Source organism: Diabrotica virgifera, chromosome 7, assembly GCF_917563875.1.
Source record: "Diabrotica virgifera virgifera chromosome 7, PGI_DIABVI_V3a".
In the NCBI taxonomy this organism is placed as follows: Eukaryota; Metazoa; Arthropoda; class Insecta; order Coleoptera; family Chrysomelidae; genus Diabrotica; species Diabrotica virgifera.
The window spans coordinates 121795703-121811638 of record NC_065449.1 but is presented as its reverse complement, the minus strand read 5'-3'; the positions used below and the strand labels follow the sequence as shown (position 1 = coordinate 121811638).

The 15936-nt window shown below is 33.9% G+C and overlaps 1 protein-coding gene across 1 annotated transcript in view; it reads right to left on the bottom strand.

The window, feature by feature from the left end:
* Positions 1 to 386: 386 nt before the first annotated feature.
* LOC114334920 (glycine cleavage system H protein, mitochondrial) overlaps positions 387 to 15936 on the bottom strand; it is a 46706-nt gene continuing 31156 nt past the window's right edge. Inside the window, exons 4-5 of the mRNA XM_028285058.2 lie at positions 5148 to 5279; positions 387 to 596 (exon numbers count right to left, since the gene is read on the bottom strand). Coding sequence (XP_028140859.1) covers positions 496 to 596; positions 5148 to 5279 — 233 coding nt within the window. The 3' untranslated portion in view covers positions 387 to 495. The remainder of the gene's footprint in view (positions 597 to 5147; positions 5280 to 15936) is intronic.

Sequence of the window (15936 nt, the reverse complement as noted above, 5' to 3'; positions counted from 1 at the left end):
TGGTGTTCAACCTGGCATAGGAAAAAGTTATGATTTACTCGGGAATTAACTTAACTGGTACGATATACACCCGAAGTCTACAAATAATGCACCTTGCTGATGACATTGTGATAATTGTAAGAACCAAAATAAAGTAGTAAGCTTTTGGACTTATCAAAATATGTAGAAAATATCGGATGCGTGGTAACTATAAAAAAAAACTAAATAGTATGCAACGTCAATAATGCAGTAAAATAACTTATGAGATAGAAAGTGAAACTATTGACGGGATCTATGAAGAATGCGATATGCTTTTGAACTCAACAACACATAATAAACCGTCTAAAATGGGTGAGCATTATGTAGATGGGTGGAAGTGGAGTAAAGGACTAAATAAGACTAAAGTACATACCTATCTTAGTTTTAAAACTAAGGTTTTATTACTTTTTATAAAATCTTACCAAAACGTCTATAACACAACAAAATATATACAACAAACATTAAAATCTTTGGTGTTTAGTGAGATTCCTCGGTTTTTACAAACTCACTGTACTTTTCTTCTGACATTAACTCCTTGATCTCGTCTGGATTTGATAACTCTACTTTGTATAACCAACCTAAAAACAATATACTTATGTATAGTATGTTAAAGTATTCAAATACATACAAATAATTGCAAAATTAATTCTGGATTTTCTATTATTTTTACCGTTTATCGGGCACATTCAAAAATATTTCAATACCATTTACTGGATAATGTAACCATACGCTTACGCTGAATTCAAAAAATGTATATTTTATTCAAACTATGCTTTACAAGGCTTGCTGTTCAGTGTAGGCATATGGTAACGGTCATATACGATACGGTGGGAGAACGTCACTCAATGGTCAATATTGGCCACCATTTTTCACATGTTTGTAGCTTTCGCGCGTTGTTCTGTCAGTTGTTAGGTTAGCTGTGTCTTCTTCTTTAAGTATGATCTCCGCGTCGGAAGTCGGCTATCATCATAGCTATTCGGATTTTAGAGACGGTTACTCTGAACAGTTTATTTGATGTACATCCGTACCATTCTCTTAGGTTGCGCAGCCACGATAATAATAAGTTAGCTGTGTACGTGCTTATTAATAAGATTTTTTTGGTACGTAAAAATATATTTCTATGCCAAACGAATACAACGATGGTTTCTTGAACCTACATAAATATATTTGATGATTCGTGTTACATGATATTACATATAACGTGATAATTGATAACATAACTTTATCCAAAAACATTGGTAACCATATGGTAACATAGTTGTTTGTCGTTTTCAGCGTTTTGCTATTATGGATCGATTCAATGAGATTCCTTCATGTAGTTTCTATATGATGGAAAATTGAAGGGTAAAATACCATCTTTCCTCAAGTTTCTGACAGCTCCGATACGGATGACAAAGAAATTATAGTTGTTGAAAACCTTAAAAAAACTGTCGAGTAAGAACATTTATTGGTAATAATTTACAATATTTGAATAATTTTAGATGATGATTCAGATATAATACAAAGTGACTCTGAGCACTCCGATTCTTCTGATAATTTACTGCCAGCAGAGCATGTTCATCAAGTAAGGACACAAACTACATGTAAAAGTAAAATTACATAAAACTTTAGAAGCTACCAACTCTTATTTCTTATTATTATTGTAGAAAATATAATAAACGACCCTGAAGTTGCTGATCAACCTCCTAGAAAAAGGAAAAAGTCAGGAATAACATTCAAATAGACGAAAAGCGACTTACCCCAAAATGAAAGAGACACTACGTTTGCTCCTAAAATAAATGAGGAACTTACTTCCTGGTAGACCTAAACCTGGTTCCCAGTGAAAACATTCAGTCATTAACAACTATTTACGAAATGGAGTTTGCCAAAAAGTACAAATATCTTGGTCATGAAATACGAATCACGAGAGACAATCAAACGTGCGAATTGAAACGAAGAAATATCCTCTCCTGGGCCGCATACGGTAAACTCAGAGACGTATTCAAAAGTGATCTTCCAATCTGCTTGAAACGGAAAGTCTTTAACCAATGCGTTTTGCCGGTTATGACCTATGGTGCTGAAACTCTAACATTAACAGCCGCATCTGCTAAGAAGCTAAGAATTGCTCAACGTAAGATGGAAAGGTCGATTATTGGCAAACGAAGAACTACGATTGAGAACAGGAGTCACAAATGTTGTATATCAGGTGACTAAACTTAAATGGAACTGGGCCGGTCATGTGGCCCATCTGACAGATGGGAGCTGGACTAAGAGGTTGCTCGAATGGAGACCAAGAGCCGATAAAAGAAGTAGAGGAAGACGATATAAAAAGAATGATCACTAATTGGATTCTAAGCGCCCAGGACAGGAGAAAGTGGAGGGAAATAGGGGAGGCCTATATCCAGCAGTGGATGCAAAGGGCTGATTCATGATGATGATGACTTCCTCCACTGGAGTATTTTACCAAACTGTTCTCACTAGATATTTTAGACTGCATAATTGAGCAGACAAATTTGTACAGTATTCAAATAAAAGGCACACGCATTGGTACTGATCCTAATGAGATGACAGATTTTTTGTCAATGTTGTTGATGAGGGATATAATAAATCTTCCGTCCTATGAAGATTATTGGGCCTGTGAAACACGTATCGAACAAGTTGCAAGCCTGATGTCGATCAAACGTTTTAAACTTTTGAGAAGATTTATTCATTTCAATAATAATGGACATATAGCACAAACTACAACAGATAGGTTTTTCAAAATACGTCTGCTTTTAGAAAAAGTTAGAGAAAATTTTAAACAGTTTCACACTGAAAATGAATATGTACTCCATAGATGAAACTATGGTAGCGTACAAAGGAACATGAGCTGGAAATTTACGTCAGTATATCAAAAGCAAGCCGCCCAAATAGGGTTACAAATTTTTTATCCTATCAGGGGTGTCTGGTTATATTGTGGATTTTAGTCCACAACAAGGTTCAAGCACTTTAGAAGAACTAAAGGGCACACCTAATAATGACCTAGGGAAGGATGAGATAGAACAAGGTGTGTGGGCAACTATTGTTATAGCCTTATCAAAATCCATACCCATTCCTAGTAAGTCAACAGTTTTTTTCGACAATTATTTTGCAGGCTTACCACTTTGTATATATTTAAAAGAAAAAATAGATACATATATCTTGGGAACATTACGAAGTGACAGAGTTGGTGAATGTCCATTAGAAACAGAAAAAGTCTTGAAAAAAGCAGAAAGAGGAAAGTACGATTACAAGGCGAATAAGGAAAAAGGCATTACACGGAATAGAACCAGTAGATGCAGTAAAAAGGTACCGTAAAATTTCAAAAACAAAAATAGATGTTGCATGCCCTTCCATTGTAAAACAGTACAATAAACATACGGGAGGCGTAGATACGGCTAATGCATTAATAGGTTTTTTACAAATCTCCACACAAAGCTAACAGATAGTACTTTGAAATTTTTCCTATATTGTTGACATATGTATGACGAATGCTTGGTTGTTGTACAGAATAGACTCTAAAGCTTTGAACATAAAGTTCACGCCTTTGAAAAAATTTAGATTGGACATTGCAAAAGCATTATTTCAAGTTGGAAAAGGTTCCAGAAGAGGAAGACCAAGATTGTGCCAGGGTGCTTTCCAAAAATAAGATGTTCGGTAGTTGAACCGCCAAATAATTTAGCAAGATTGGAGTCTTGTGCACATTGGCCAATACATACCACAAAAGTAAGATGTAGGTATTGCATCAAGGGAAAGGGTCGTCTAGAATGTGAAAAATGTGATACAAGGCCCTGCCTCACCGAGGAAAAAAACTGTTTTAAAGCCTTTCATCAAAACCAAAAATTGTGAACTGCTTTGTTTTCTTGTCACCATACAGCTGTAGTAATAAAAAGTTTAGTAATTTTTGAAGTTTATTTTGTAGGCTTTGTTACCATACGGTTCCATTCTGTAATTTGTTCCAGGATAATGTTTCAGGATAAAATATATTAATATCAATGTTTGATTATACTTAACATTAAGAGACTGCTTATATATGTAACTTATTTTAAAGGTTAAGGAGCTAAGACGTTAGTCTAATAAATTCGCCATAACCTTAAAAAAATGTACTTCAGAAAATGGAATTTTTGTACCGTGTCCTGTTTGATCAATCGTGTCTGGATACATCTCTTGACTTCTGTTTGGAGTGATATATCCGGTTAACTAGCATATCGGAGATCATCATATTATTAACTGGTATCCTAAACATAGATTCTGTTATTTCTCCACATCAGGGTCTCAGATTTTAAGCCACCATATTCTTCTTCCTGGGTATCTTCAGAATACTTTTTGTAATGTAATATCCCATCACTAGATGTCTCGTTGTCACGATGTAAGCTGGTTTTGGTTGTTTGGTATTTTAGTTGTCCGGTTTAAGTATCTTCTCGTATCTGTTTAGGATGTGCTTTTGGATAGCGGTTTCAGCACTGGTATTGTTTTTTTTTGTGTTAGATTCACTTTTTGTTGTTGATGGTGTCAGTGGTCTGGTGTCCTAAAGAGGAAGGTGTAAATAGAGAAGGAAGAGCGTGAAGAAAACGTTTTTTTTTTCAGATTCTTTTTTGTCTTGTTTTTTGAGTTTACTGTATTAAAGGGAATTGACAAGCCGATGTTTTTAGTTTCTGCAGTAGTACCGAATGTTAAAGTTGATCGTAGGCTTTCTAAGCGTCGAAGAAAATTCCAAGGACGAATCTTTGGAGCTTTGACGATAATTTTAAGAGCCGAGCCGGGACAATCTGAATGGTTTAAGCCTTTCGGATCAAAAATTATTCAACGCTACTTACAAGTAAAAGTTAATCCTATCTTCAACTTTACTGACTTGTGATTTGGTGATTATTATGATTATTGGATATTAAAAAAAAACAATAGTATCACAGCTTCACAGTGGTTAAAATACCGGAGAAGCTGAATTAATTAGAACGACTATACAGAATGTTAAAGTCAAGTATTATTACAAATTATTATTTTTACGAAATAGAAAACAAAGTATTGGTGGAAGAAAAATGCCAAGATTTTCCAACAACGTTATTTACAGTCATTTAGTTTGATATACTCTACAAATTTTAGTTATAATAATAGCAATCGTGAAAAATATTTACCTTTGTCGTAACACGAAGTATTAATCAGTGATGGATTATTTTCAACTTCTACATTTTTTTCTACTACTGTTCCTGAAATTGGACTATAAATCTCACTAGCTGCTTTGACACTTTCTAATGCTCCACATTCATCTAAAACATAGATTATCTTTGATTTAAATAGTATTTTATCATATATAGCAATGATCATACCAAAAAAGGTGATCTCAAAACCTTATGGTAATTATTATCAAATGATAACTTGCTGCCATACTTTCACCATGTGAACAAGTCAAACCACAGCTCAGATGTTACCTGGGGCATATCAGTAAAATATTTTGAACATCCATGCTTAAGTTAGCATTTTTAACCGATGTTTCCTTGAGGGATTACTTGTACAGTGCTTTGGCCCACATATTTTTGTTAAATTATATCTTGGTGGTTAGCATGTAAATTTCACGTAAGCACTGATGATGACTGGTAAACCAGTCGAAAACTAGTTATGTGCTTGTGATGTAGCCCTTTTTAGGGATTTTAAATATATACCTTTTATAAAGGATTTTACTGTTTTTTTTTAATATCAAATTGTTGAAATATTGTTGTGAATTTTAAAATTTTTTCTACTAAAATTATATTAAAAGAGTGTAAAAAATATTCAATATAAGTATATTAGGACCATGGTATTTGGACCGTGCAAGTTCGGAAAAGCGACACCTGGTTTCATAGCTCGGCAACGTTTTTCGCACTTTTAATTATATTGGTCAATTATATTAGTCTGATTGCTGAATAATTGTCAAGGCCATAGTCCAAAAAATTATAAGAAGAAAAATTAAGATTAAGGTTATGTTATAAAAATGTAAACAATTGTATGTAGTAAATAAAATTTAGTATAATGATACTAATATATAATAATTTATAATAATACTAATATATTTTAGTATAAAAACAATAATAAAATTTAAAGTAAGAAGAATAAAAAATGATCACCGGGAACGTTTTCGAAAGAAATGGAACATGATTTTTATGGTCTCCAAAAGGAAATATGGCGCTTTATAAGAGGTCAAAGAACGGAGGTAAAGGAACTAATAGAACCAAAACACATAGAAAAGGATACATGGATTGACTACCTAAAAAAGCTCTATGCAGAGGAAGAACAAATGATGCTAGAACCGGAAACACCAGAAATTACCACAAATGAAGATGTTAATATAAGTGCACAGGAAGTACGAAAAACACTCGAAAATCTGAAGAACAGAAAAGCTGCAGGTAAGGATGGAATATCAAACGAATTACTGAAATATTGTGGAGCAGCAATGACAGAACAATTAACAACATTAATTAACAAAATCATAAATCACAATAAAATACCGGAAGAGTGGAGAACGAGCGAACTAATTCTACTATTCAAAAAAGGAGATAAAAAGCAGCCAGAAAACTACAGAGGTATCAACTTGTTAAATACTACCCTAAAACTAACAACTAAAATCTTACAAGACGTAATGAATCAGAGGATGAGTTTAGCAGATGAACAACAGGGTTTTCGTACTGAAAGATCGTGTACAGATGCAATATTCGTCATAAAGCAAATTACTGAGAAATCACTAGAGTATAACAGACCAGCATTTCTATGTCTGATTGACTTAAAGAAAGCATTTGACAGAGTAAGACTCAAAGATATAATCCATCTTCTGTATAATAGAGGAGTCCCTCTAGATATCATAAAAACTATTGAGAAAATCTACCAAAATAACAAAATGGAAGTCAGAATAGATGGACAACTTACAGAACCTATAGATATAGGCAGCGGAATAAGACAGAAAGACTCATTGAGTCCTATGCTTTTCAATTTAATCATGAATAAAATGATCAAAAACGTCAACAAAGAAAGATGTCAGAGAATGGAAAACAAAGAAGTAAAAATACTCTGCTACGCAGACGACGCAATATTGATAGCCCAAGATGAAGATAGTCTGCAAAGTTTGGTCCACAGATTTAACATAAGAGCAAAAGAATTCAATATGACAATTTCATCTCAGAAAACCAAAACAATAGTAATCAGTAAAGAACCAATCAGATGCAAAATAGAAATTGATGGTATCAGTATTGAACAAGTAATGGAAGTAAAATACCTTGGAATTACATTGTCAAGTTACGGAGACCTAGACAAAGAAGTGAGAAATCAAGTACAAAAAGCAAATATATTGGCAGGATGCCTTAATAACACTATATGGCGAAACCGACATATTAACACTGAGATGAAGTCAAGAATTTATAAAGCCAGTGTAAGACCAATAATGACATATGTATCAGAAACAAGACCCGATACAGCCACAACACAAAGACTACTGAAAACGGCAGAGATGAGAGTACTGAGAAGAATTACAGGAAATACACTGAGAGATCGAAAGAGGAGCGAAGATATTAGAAGACAATGTAACGTACAGTGTATAAACGAATGGACACTAAATAGAAAAAAAGAATGGAACAACCACATAACCAGAATGGGAGAGACACGTGTGGTCAAAATAGTACGAGATAAATCACCAATCGGCAGAAGTATCGGCCGACCGCGCAAAAGATGGAGTGACAACCTTCCACAGAGGTATCAATCCGCCAATGAACAAGCAGAATTGCTTATAAAGAGGAAGAAGAAGAAGAAGAAATAAAATTAATTATTAAAACGCAGTACTGCAAGCAAAATACAATCAATTGATTTACTTTTATATAATAATTGCATATCATATCAATATTGTGGAGCAATATATAATTTTTCTTCTTCAATGACAGTAGGTATGAAATATACGTCAATTTGACAATTCCAATTGACAATGAATTATTTCAGAAAGTTGCAAGATTTCTCCGCTGTTCGCGCACGATCGTTTCTCGTATCCCCTCCAAGTACTTGCACACCGCGAATACAAAAATCGTTTAACCCATATACCCTTGAAGATTGAGATTTTGCTTGAAAAATATTCTCTGGTTTAGGATGTACATATATATGTACATACATATTTGCATGAGGACCTTAAATCCAAATAATGCCTCTAGTGTACCCATGGCATTCCTAAATCCAAATTAGGTTTCAGTGATGTCTTGTTCCACTTTTGTAAAAATTCTTAAGTGGATAATTTTTAAGAATATTTTTAGTGTGTGACTCAGAGTAATTCAAGGGGTCGAGGCAATAAAGGACCTAAGCCTCATTTGAAATGTTTTGAGTAAATCACGTTTAAAGTTTTTGACAAAATCCTGAAATCACATTTTTATATTTTATAATGTTTACCTTAATTCCTTACATGCATAATAAATTCTTAAATATATTTTTTCAAAGACAAATAGAAAATGACACTGCATCTTTTAAGAAAAAAATTATTAAACAAATAAATGTGGCTTATGACCTTTTTGAAAATAACAAAATGAACCATTCTAAAATTAAGAATATACCTACAATATTATTTTTTATTAAAAAAAAATCGGTTTCATCATCCCTGTCTACTTCCTCTGCTTCATCAACTTGGTTATAGTCTTGTTCAATGTTACTTATACTGATTCCAATAATATTGAGATAAAACTGCTGGTTTGTGAGAGGAATATATTGTAAAAGTTTCTTTATATCCTGAATTTTTTTGATGTTCAGTATTATTTGTCCTCCATATGTATATTTTTTAAGCTTTTTGTTGTCACCAAATTTTACAACCCTTTTACCAACATTTACTTCATCAAACGCTCCATTCAGGGCGTGTTTAATGAATATGGAATTTGAAGAAAAGTAACAAGACTTGAAGAAAAGTAACATTGAGAGATGGAAAGAACTAGCATTGGACAGGAGATGGATAGAGGTGGTGAAGGAGTGTATAAAAAGATTGAAGTGTAATTAAATAAAATTTATAAGTTTTATAAGTCATGTAAGTTATATTAAGTTATTTATTATATTATTTATGTAATCAGAAATGTAAACATTTTAGCCCTAGGCCTACAAGGCCTGTTGCGCTTAATAAATAAATAAAATAATTTCTGTGTTTGAGACCGGGATCTGGTCTTGAATTAGGAGGAGAGCAGAGTCAAGATCTATCTACGACAGAGTAGAGTTGAGGCGCGGACCGTTTGGTTTAGTCCGCGAGACAGTTTTTTAGTTTTGTCTGAGAGACAAGTTGAGTTATCAGATGGAGTGAACTCCAATCTTTTTAGTTTGTTTTCTTAGTGAGAAAACAATGTTGGTCACAGTGAATACCATGATAGTATGTTTTGTGTCTAGTTCCCGTGTATTGGAAGGAACAGTTCTGTTATGTTTGTTTTTAAGAAGAAATTAATACAAGTTCGCGGAGCGAGTTTCCCAACGTTTTAATAAAATAAAAAACTCAATTTTTTAAACAAAATTTTTCTATGTTCAAGTGAACAGTGTTTACATCATTCTAATGTTGGAATGTTTCATTAACAATCAATAATTAAGCAATTACCTTTTGTAAAAATAAAATGAAAAACTTTGGAATTCTATCTTCGTATTATAAGACTTTGTGAAACAGTACTTTAGATCAAACAAACGTAACGTGTTAGTGAAAATTGTATGGTAACAAGAGTTCCAGCTGAGCTATACCAGATCTACGTTAGCTCTGGTCAGCAATGCAGTCCCAGGTCACCAGGTACTCGTAATAAACTGTTTATTTTTTTTGAACAATCATACTCGTGAAGGACCTAATTTTTTTACTCATTTTTAATTCATTTGTGCTTTCTTAATTTTTTTATAAATAAACGACTACTATGTTTTAACTTATATCAGTATTTTTCTTTGGCACACTACATCTCTTATCCTTATTATTGGAAAGGCGTACAGACAATTTACGACCGCAATGGTGAGTACCAACCTATACCATAGGGACCGACATGCTTATAACCTACCTAAATTTTGCACCTGTTTAAGATTGCTACATAACGACACTGTTTGAATCTATTTTTTGTTTATTTATTCTAACGAGTTAATGGTGTTACACAAATGGCCTTCCAACCATGTGGGGCCTTGTCTTCTTTTCCTTGTCCACGTTTGTTCTGCTAAGTAATGTTTTACACAAATAGCGCCCGAATGTAAGGTTTGTAACCTTTTTGTTTTTTGTTCGTTATTTAATACATAAAAATGACGCTTGCATTATGCCAATTCCTTTTCTTTCTAGTTTTTTTACACGTAAATGATATTTTTCCCGTACTAATATATGGTTCATTGTTGTCTTAAGGTGTCTGTAAAGAGATTTTTATTCATTATAAATTTTAAAAAAATATGTCCAAATAAACAATAGATAGTATTTTTTTGATCATATGAATACGAAAAGAGAAATTCCAAAAGTTAAGCTAATAACTGCTAGATTTCAATTTCAATTTGGATAGTAAATTTTGAGTTTGAATGTTTCTTTTTGTAGAATTTTTTGCATTGTTTTAAAAAGATATAGTTCAAAATGGAATCCTCTGTGGTTCAATATTTGAAAAATGAGGAAATTGACTATGAATTATTTATACGAGAAGTTAAAACTAAGAAAAATCTTAGTGATAAAAAGACAATGCTTCGTAAACTACTTAGTAAAAGTGCTAGTATTGATTTAGATGAAAATAGGTTAACATTCAGTGATGAAAAGAAGCAGATAGATGCAACCGCCGCTGACGTCCGTAGTTTAATTGGAGATTTCGAAGGTGATATTAGAGATTCGGTCTATCGTACGGCAAAGGCTCATCTTACTCATTTATCTCTTAGAATAGCTAGGTTACCTGTCGAGTTTGAGGAAGAAAAGGAATATAAGGCAGAGACTTCTGCAGATTGTTTACTTTTGGAAGGGCAATTAGATGACAAAATCGTTTCTGATGGGCCATCTGGTTATTCAAATGTAATTCCTTCACAACCGGTCGTAAATATTCCAGCTCCCGTCGTTCAGGTGTCGCATCCAATTAATTTAGCCGATTGGAACATCAAATTTAACAGAGATTCCAAAGGAGTTTTCAATTTTTTAGAGAAGGTTAGAGACCTGGCTGTTCTTTTCGATCAGCTGCTGAGCTATTTACAGGTAGCGCCGCTGGGTGCTTTTGCGAGGAGTGTAACGTGGCACTTTGCTCTTAAATTATCGTTGTGAATGCGCAAATTTATCGAAATTGAAGATTAGGCAACTACTCGGGGTCAGTAAAGCACTGATACCCTAGTACTTAGTAAATTGAATACCACTTTGCTTCGGCAAAACCGCCCCCAAGTACCTCGTTTCCTTTCAGGAAGAGTGACGCGTATTAATTTTTTACAACTGTCTCGAAAACCTTTTTTTGATGTTTGTGGTGTAGACCAACAGTCGGGAATTGTCCCGCTGCGGTCAAAAGGGATTCCCAAATGTTTTATCTTTTTGATTTTTTTTTAATGTTGTCACGAGGAGACGAGCCTCTGCAAGTAGTGTAGGGGACTCCGCACGTTTGATCTCCAGAGCATCTCAGTTTGGCTCACACCCCAGTTCTTTGAACTGTTTTACCTTATTAATAAGAATATTTTTCTTTTGCTGAAAGGACACGTTAAATATCCTTCTGCAAATGTTTTTATGTCGTGTGTTAGTCCGACATAGAAATAAAATCTTTTTTACTATATAATCATAAGTTTGATTTTTTTTATTTTTCTTTTGGGATATCCTTACTAGTCCTAGGATACCCTTACTAGTCCTTTCGTGTATATGCAATCCAGCTTAAGCTGATGGAATGTTTTTTTTTTTATTTTTTTGGTATCTAGATTGATATCATAAGTCCTTTGTTCAGTTACTAGTGATAGTTCATAATAGAACTTGTTCGTTTTGCCTAAGTTTATTCTTACTTCAAGGACCTACGAATTTCAGCCCCCCCTATTGAAAATATGTTGTCTAACCCTCTGCAGTATGAATGGCCAGACACTGAGGAAGGCGAGGGATGAAGTTAGCGGATTCCCGCTAGCTGACTCGTCGGAATGAGAAGTCATTCATAATCGAAATTTAGCAACAGACCTAAGGTGATGACCCCCTATGTCATTTCCTAAAACCCCCGTTTAGTTGTGTAACCCTGAATAATAGACTTTACTGACTATGACCCTACCTAAAGTTGACCTACCGAATATTGTCCCTATTATAGGCGTGTGATACGCGTTAGATATCGCTTGTTCTGGTTATCACAACAAAACTAAACATCAATATTTTCCTATCCCCCTGTTTCTTGAAAGAGTATTAAGTTTCTGAAAAGCATGTGTCCATCTTCCCCAGTAAACTAATTACAGGCTTATCTTTATAGAATTGCAAGGTCCAACTTAGAACTATCAGTAACTCTCTTCGTTGTGTTTTTGTATTTATTCGTAAGTAATAACTGCTTATAGGGTTATTATACTATGTTATCCTTGGAATAAGTCATAAATGCGAGACTTTATGTCTCGCAAGTCAAGGGTAACATGTTAATCTTGTGTTAGTTTCTTTTGTGTTATAGTTAACGCATCCACACGTAGATCGTATGACATGTTTTGATCATTAGAGTGAGCCTAAGGTCTCTGAACGATATTATGATATAGTGGCTACCATGTGTTGGTTTGCATTTTTTTTATTTTTTTTGACCGTTTCAGTTTCTTTGAGTTCTTGTTCCGATTTCGGACTGTGTTTGCACCAAGTTGAAATCGTGGGGGAGGCAGTGTAACGGTCCCAATAACTATGTTTTTATCGTCATATAAATATATCAGGTCCGACCATGTGTGACGAATAAATTAGACGTATGAGTATTGCGTAATCCTCTTTCCCACAACGATATATTTCTCGTTGCCCAGTCAAGTAGCGAATTTGTTTATCTTCGGCGAATTATCAAAAGGATTTAATGCTTTTGCGAGACTAGTCTTAGCTTTTGTTGATAGGAAGTTCTCAATAGGATCAGATTACCGCAGCTGGTAATGTGTGACGATCGCACTTCTGTGGGAAAAACGAAAGCCATAACTGATCTAGCTATATGATTTTGATTCGTCGGAAGATTTACGATTTCAGTGGGATGTGACTTAAGAACATACCCTGGTTATTTTATTGGTAGAAGAAATGATTGGTTTCTTTTAATTGAATAACTATCTGGTAATTGAGATATTGGGAGGGTAATTTCTGTGTTTGAGACCGGGATCTGGCCTTGAATTAGGAGGAGAGAACAGTCAAGATCTATCTACGACAGAGTAGAGTTGAGGCGCAGACCGTTTGGTTTAGTCCGCGAAACAGTTTTTTAGTTTTGTCTTCGAGATAAGTTGAGTTATCAGATGAAATGAACTCCAAACTTTTTAGTCTGTTTTCTTAGTGAGAAAACAATGTTGGTTACAGTGAATACCATAATAGTATGTTTTGTGTCTAGTTCCCGTGTATTGGAAGGAACGGTTATGTTATGTTTGTTTTTAAGAAGATATTAATACAAGTTCGCGGAGCGAGTTTCCCAACGTTTTAATAAAATAAAAAACTCAATTTTTTAAACAAGATTTTGCTATGTTTAAGTGAACAGTGTTTACATCATTCCAATGTTGGAATGTTTCATTAACAATCAATAATTAAGCAATTACCTTTTGTAAAAATAAAATGAAAAACTTTGGAATTCTATCTTCGTATTATAAGACTTTGTGAAACAGTACTTTAGATCAAACAAACGTAACGTGTTAGTGAAAAGTGTATGGTAACAAGAGTTCCAGCTGAGCTATACTAGATCTACGTTAGCTCTGGTCAGCAATGAAGTCCCAGGTCACCAGGTACTCGTAATAAACTGTTTATTTTTTTGAACAATCATACTCGTGAAGGACCTAATTTTTTTACTCATTCATTTCAATTCATTTTTGCTTTCTTAATTTTTTTTATAAATAAACGACTACTATGTTTTAACTTATATCAGTATTTTTCTTTTGCACACTACATCTCTTATCCTTATTATTGGAAAGGCGTACAGACAATTTACGACCGTAATAGTAAGTACAAACCTATATCAGATGGAACGATATTGGAAATAGCTTTCTTTATTTTTGGATAGGCATATGGCAGTATTTTTATTTTGATTTATTAATGGCGCCCACTGATTAATATCTTTTAATAGTAAATTTTATTTTAATAACCCACCCCTTTTAATCTCTGAAGACGGTAGCTTACCGGAGCATCCCGAAAAGTAGCAACAAGAACATCATGCCTATGGACTACCTACATTTTGCACCTGTTTAGGATTGCTACATAACTACACTGTTTGAATATATTTTTTTGTTTATTTAATTTAACGTGTTAACGGTGTTACACATTTTGAGCATCCAATATTCCCCAACTTTTCTTACTACTTCCATACCCAACATGAACTCATCGGAGATCTCGGCAATTAATACTTGGTGTTTAATTCTGGCCAATGGATACTGACATATTAGCCTCGCCATATGTATTAATTAGCTCACCAGTCGCTGTTCTAAGCCTTACTGTTGCAGGTGACAATTTACGATGGCCTCGTACTACTTCTGCGATAGTTCTTGTTGCACCTGGATCCATCAAAAACGAACTTCATCCATTATTGATACGACCCTCGATGTGTAAGTTATGAATTCCACCAGAGGACGTAATGTTAACAGTTAGTATGGGGGCTCTAGTTCTCGAAGTCGACAGTTGCCCCTTGGTGTCGACACGCTCTAGTTTTCCGACTCTTGTAGGATCTTCTTACAATATGGCCTAGCGTCGCCGCAATTCCAACACCTAGGCTCACGTCTCTTTGGCATCTCGTTCCTTCGAACTACTCTCCGTACCATTTCCAGGTTTATCGTTGCGTTCGTCACTTCCTTCAATGGTTCTTACTCTATGGCTTCGTAAGTTTGACTAGCCGTTTCGTGTTCCAATCAGGGCGCGAGGATTTATCCACTGATATATATCACGATATATATCGTGATATATATCATGATATTTATATTATATACCGGGTGGTGAATCGGAAAACGGGCCATAGGAAACTCAATGTAAAATTCTAAACTGTTGAATTCCTGCTTCCCTAATTATGTTACATCAAAAGTCATGAGAAGTTATTTGTAGAGGATTGAAATCTGTATTAAAAACAGAAGTTACAATTGTTCTACGATTTAAACACATTCCAAAATTTTGAAAAATATAATGTATTTACCGCAGTAGGTATGTGTGGGTATGTTAGGCCACACGTTACTATTTAACTGACAGTGAGCACATTATTGACTGAAGAAAATATCTTTATTATTAATATTTTCTCCTTAACTAAGGGTATCTTATCAACTTTATTGTGTTTTAAACAAAAAATGATAAAATAATTAAAAAAATTGACAGTTCTAATTGTTAATATAATAAATTCATTGTCAACAAATGCAATCTTATACACATTATTGTATTGTGTGTGGCCTAGCTTTGGCGTATTACTCTGAAAATTGTATTATATTTTTACAAAATTTTGAATAATTATTGTTCATAGAACAATATTAACAGTTGTTTTCAATAGAGAATTCAATTCTCTACAAATAGTTTCTGATGACTTTTGATGTAAAATAATTAGGGAAGCAGGAATTTAACAGCTTAGAATTTTACATTGAGTTTCCTATGGCCCGCTTTCCAATTCACCACCCGGTATATCGTGATATATATCAGTACATACTTTATTTTGGATTGGATACTCGTATCATTTTGTTTTCCGTTTATGAAACATACTACCATACGTACGTTTATATTTTTGTATTTTTTATTTAAGTACAAATATATCTTTTATACTGTTACATTCTACATTTAGAGTCTTATTTTGGTCAATTTAGTTTCTCTATTGAAATGATTTCCAAAATATCATAAAT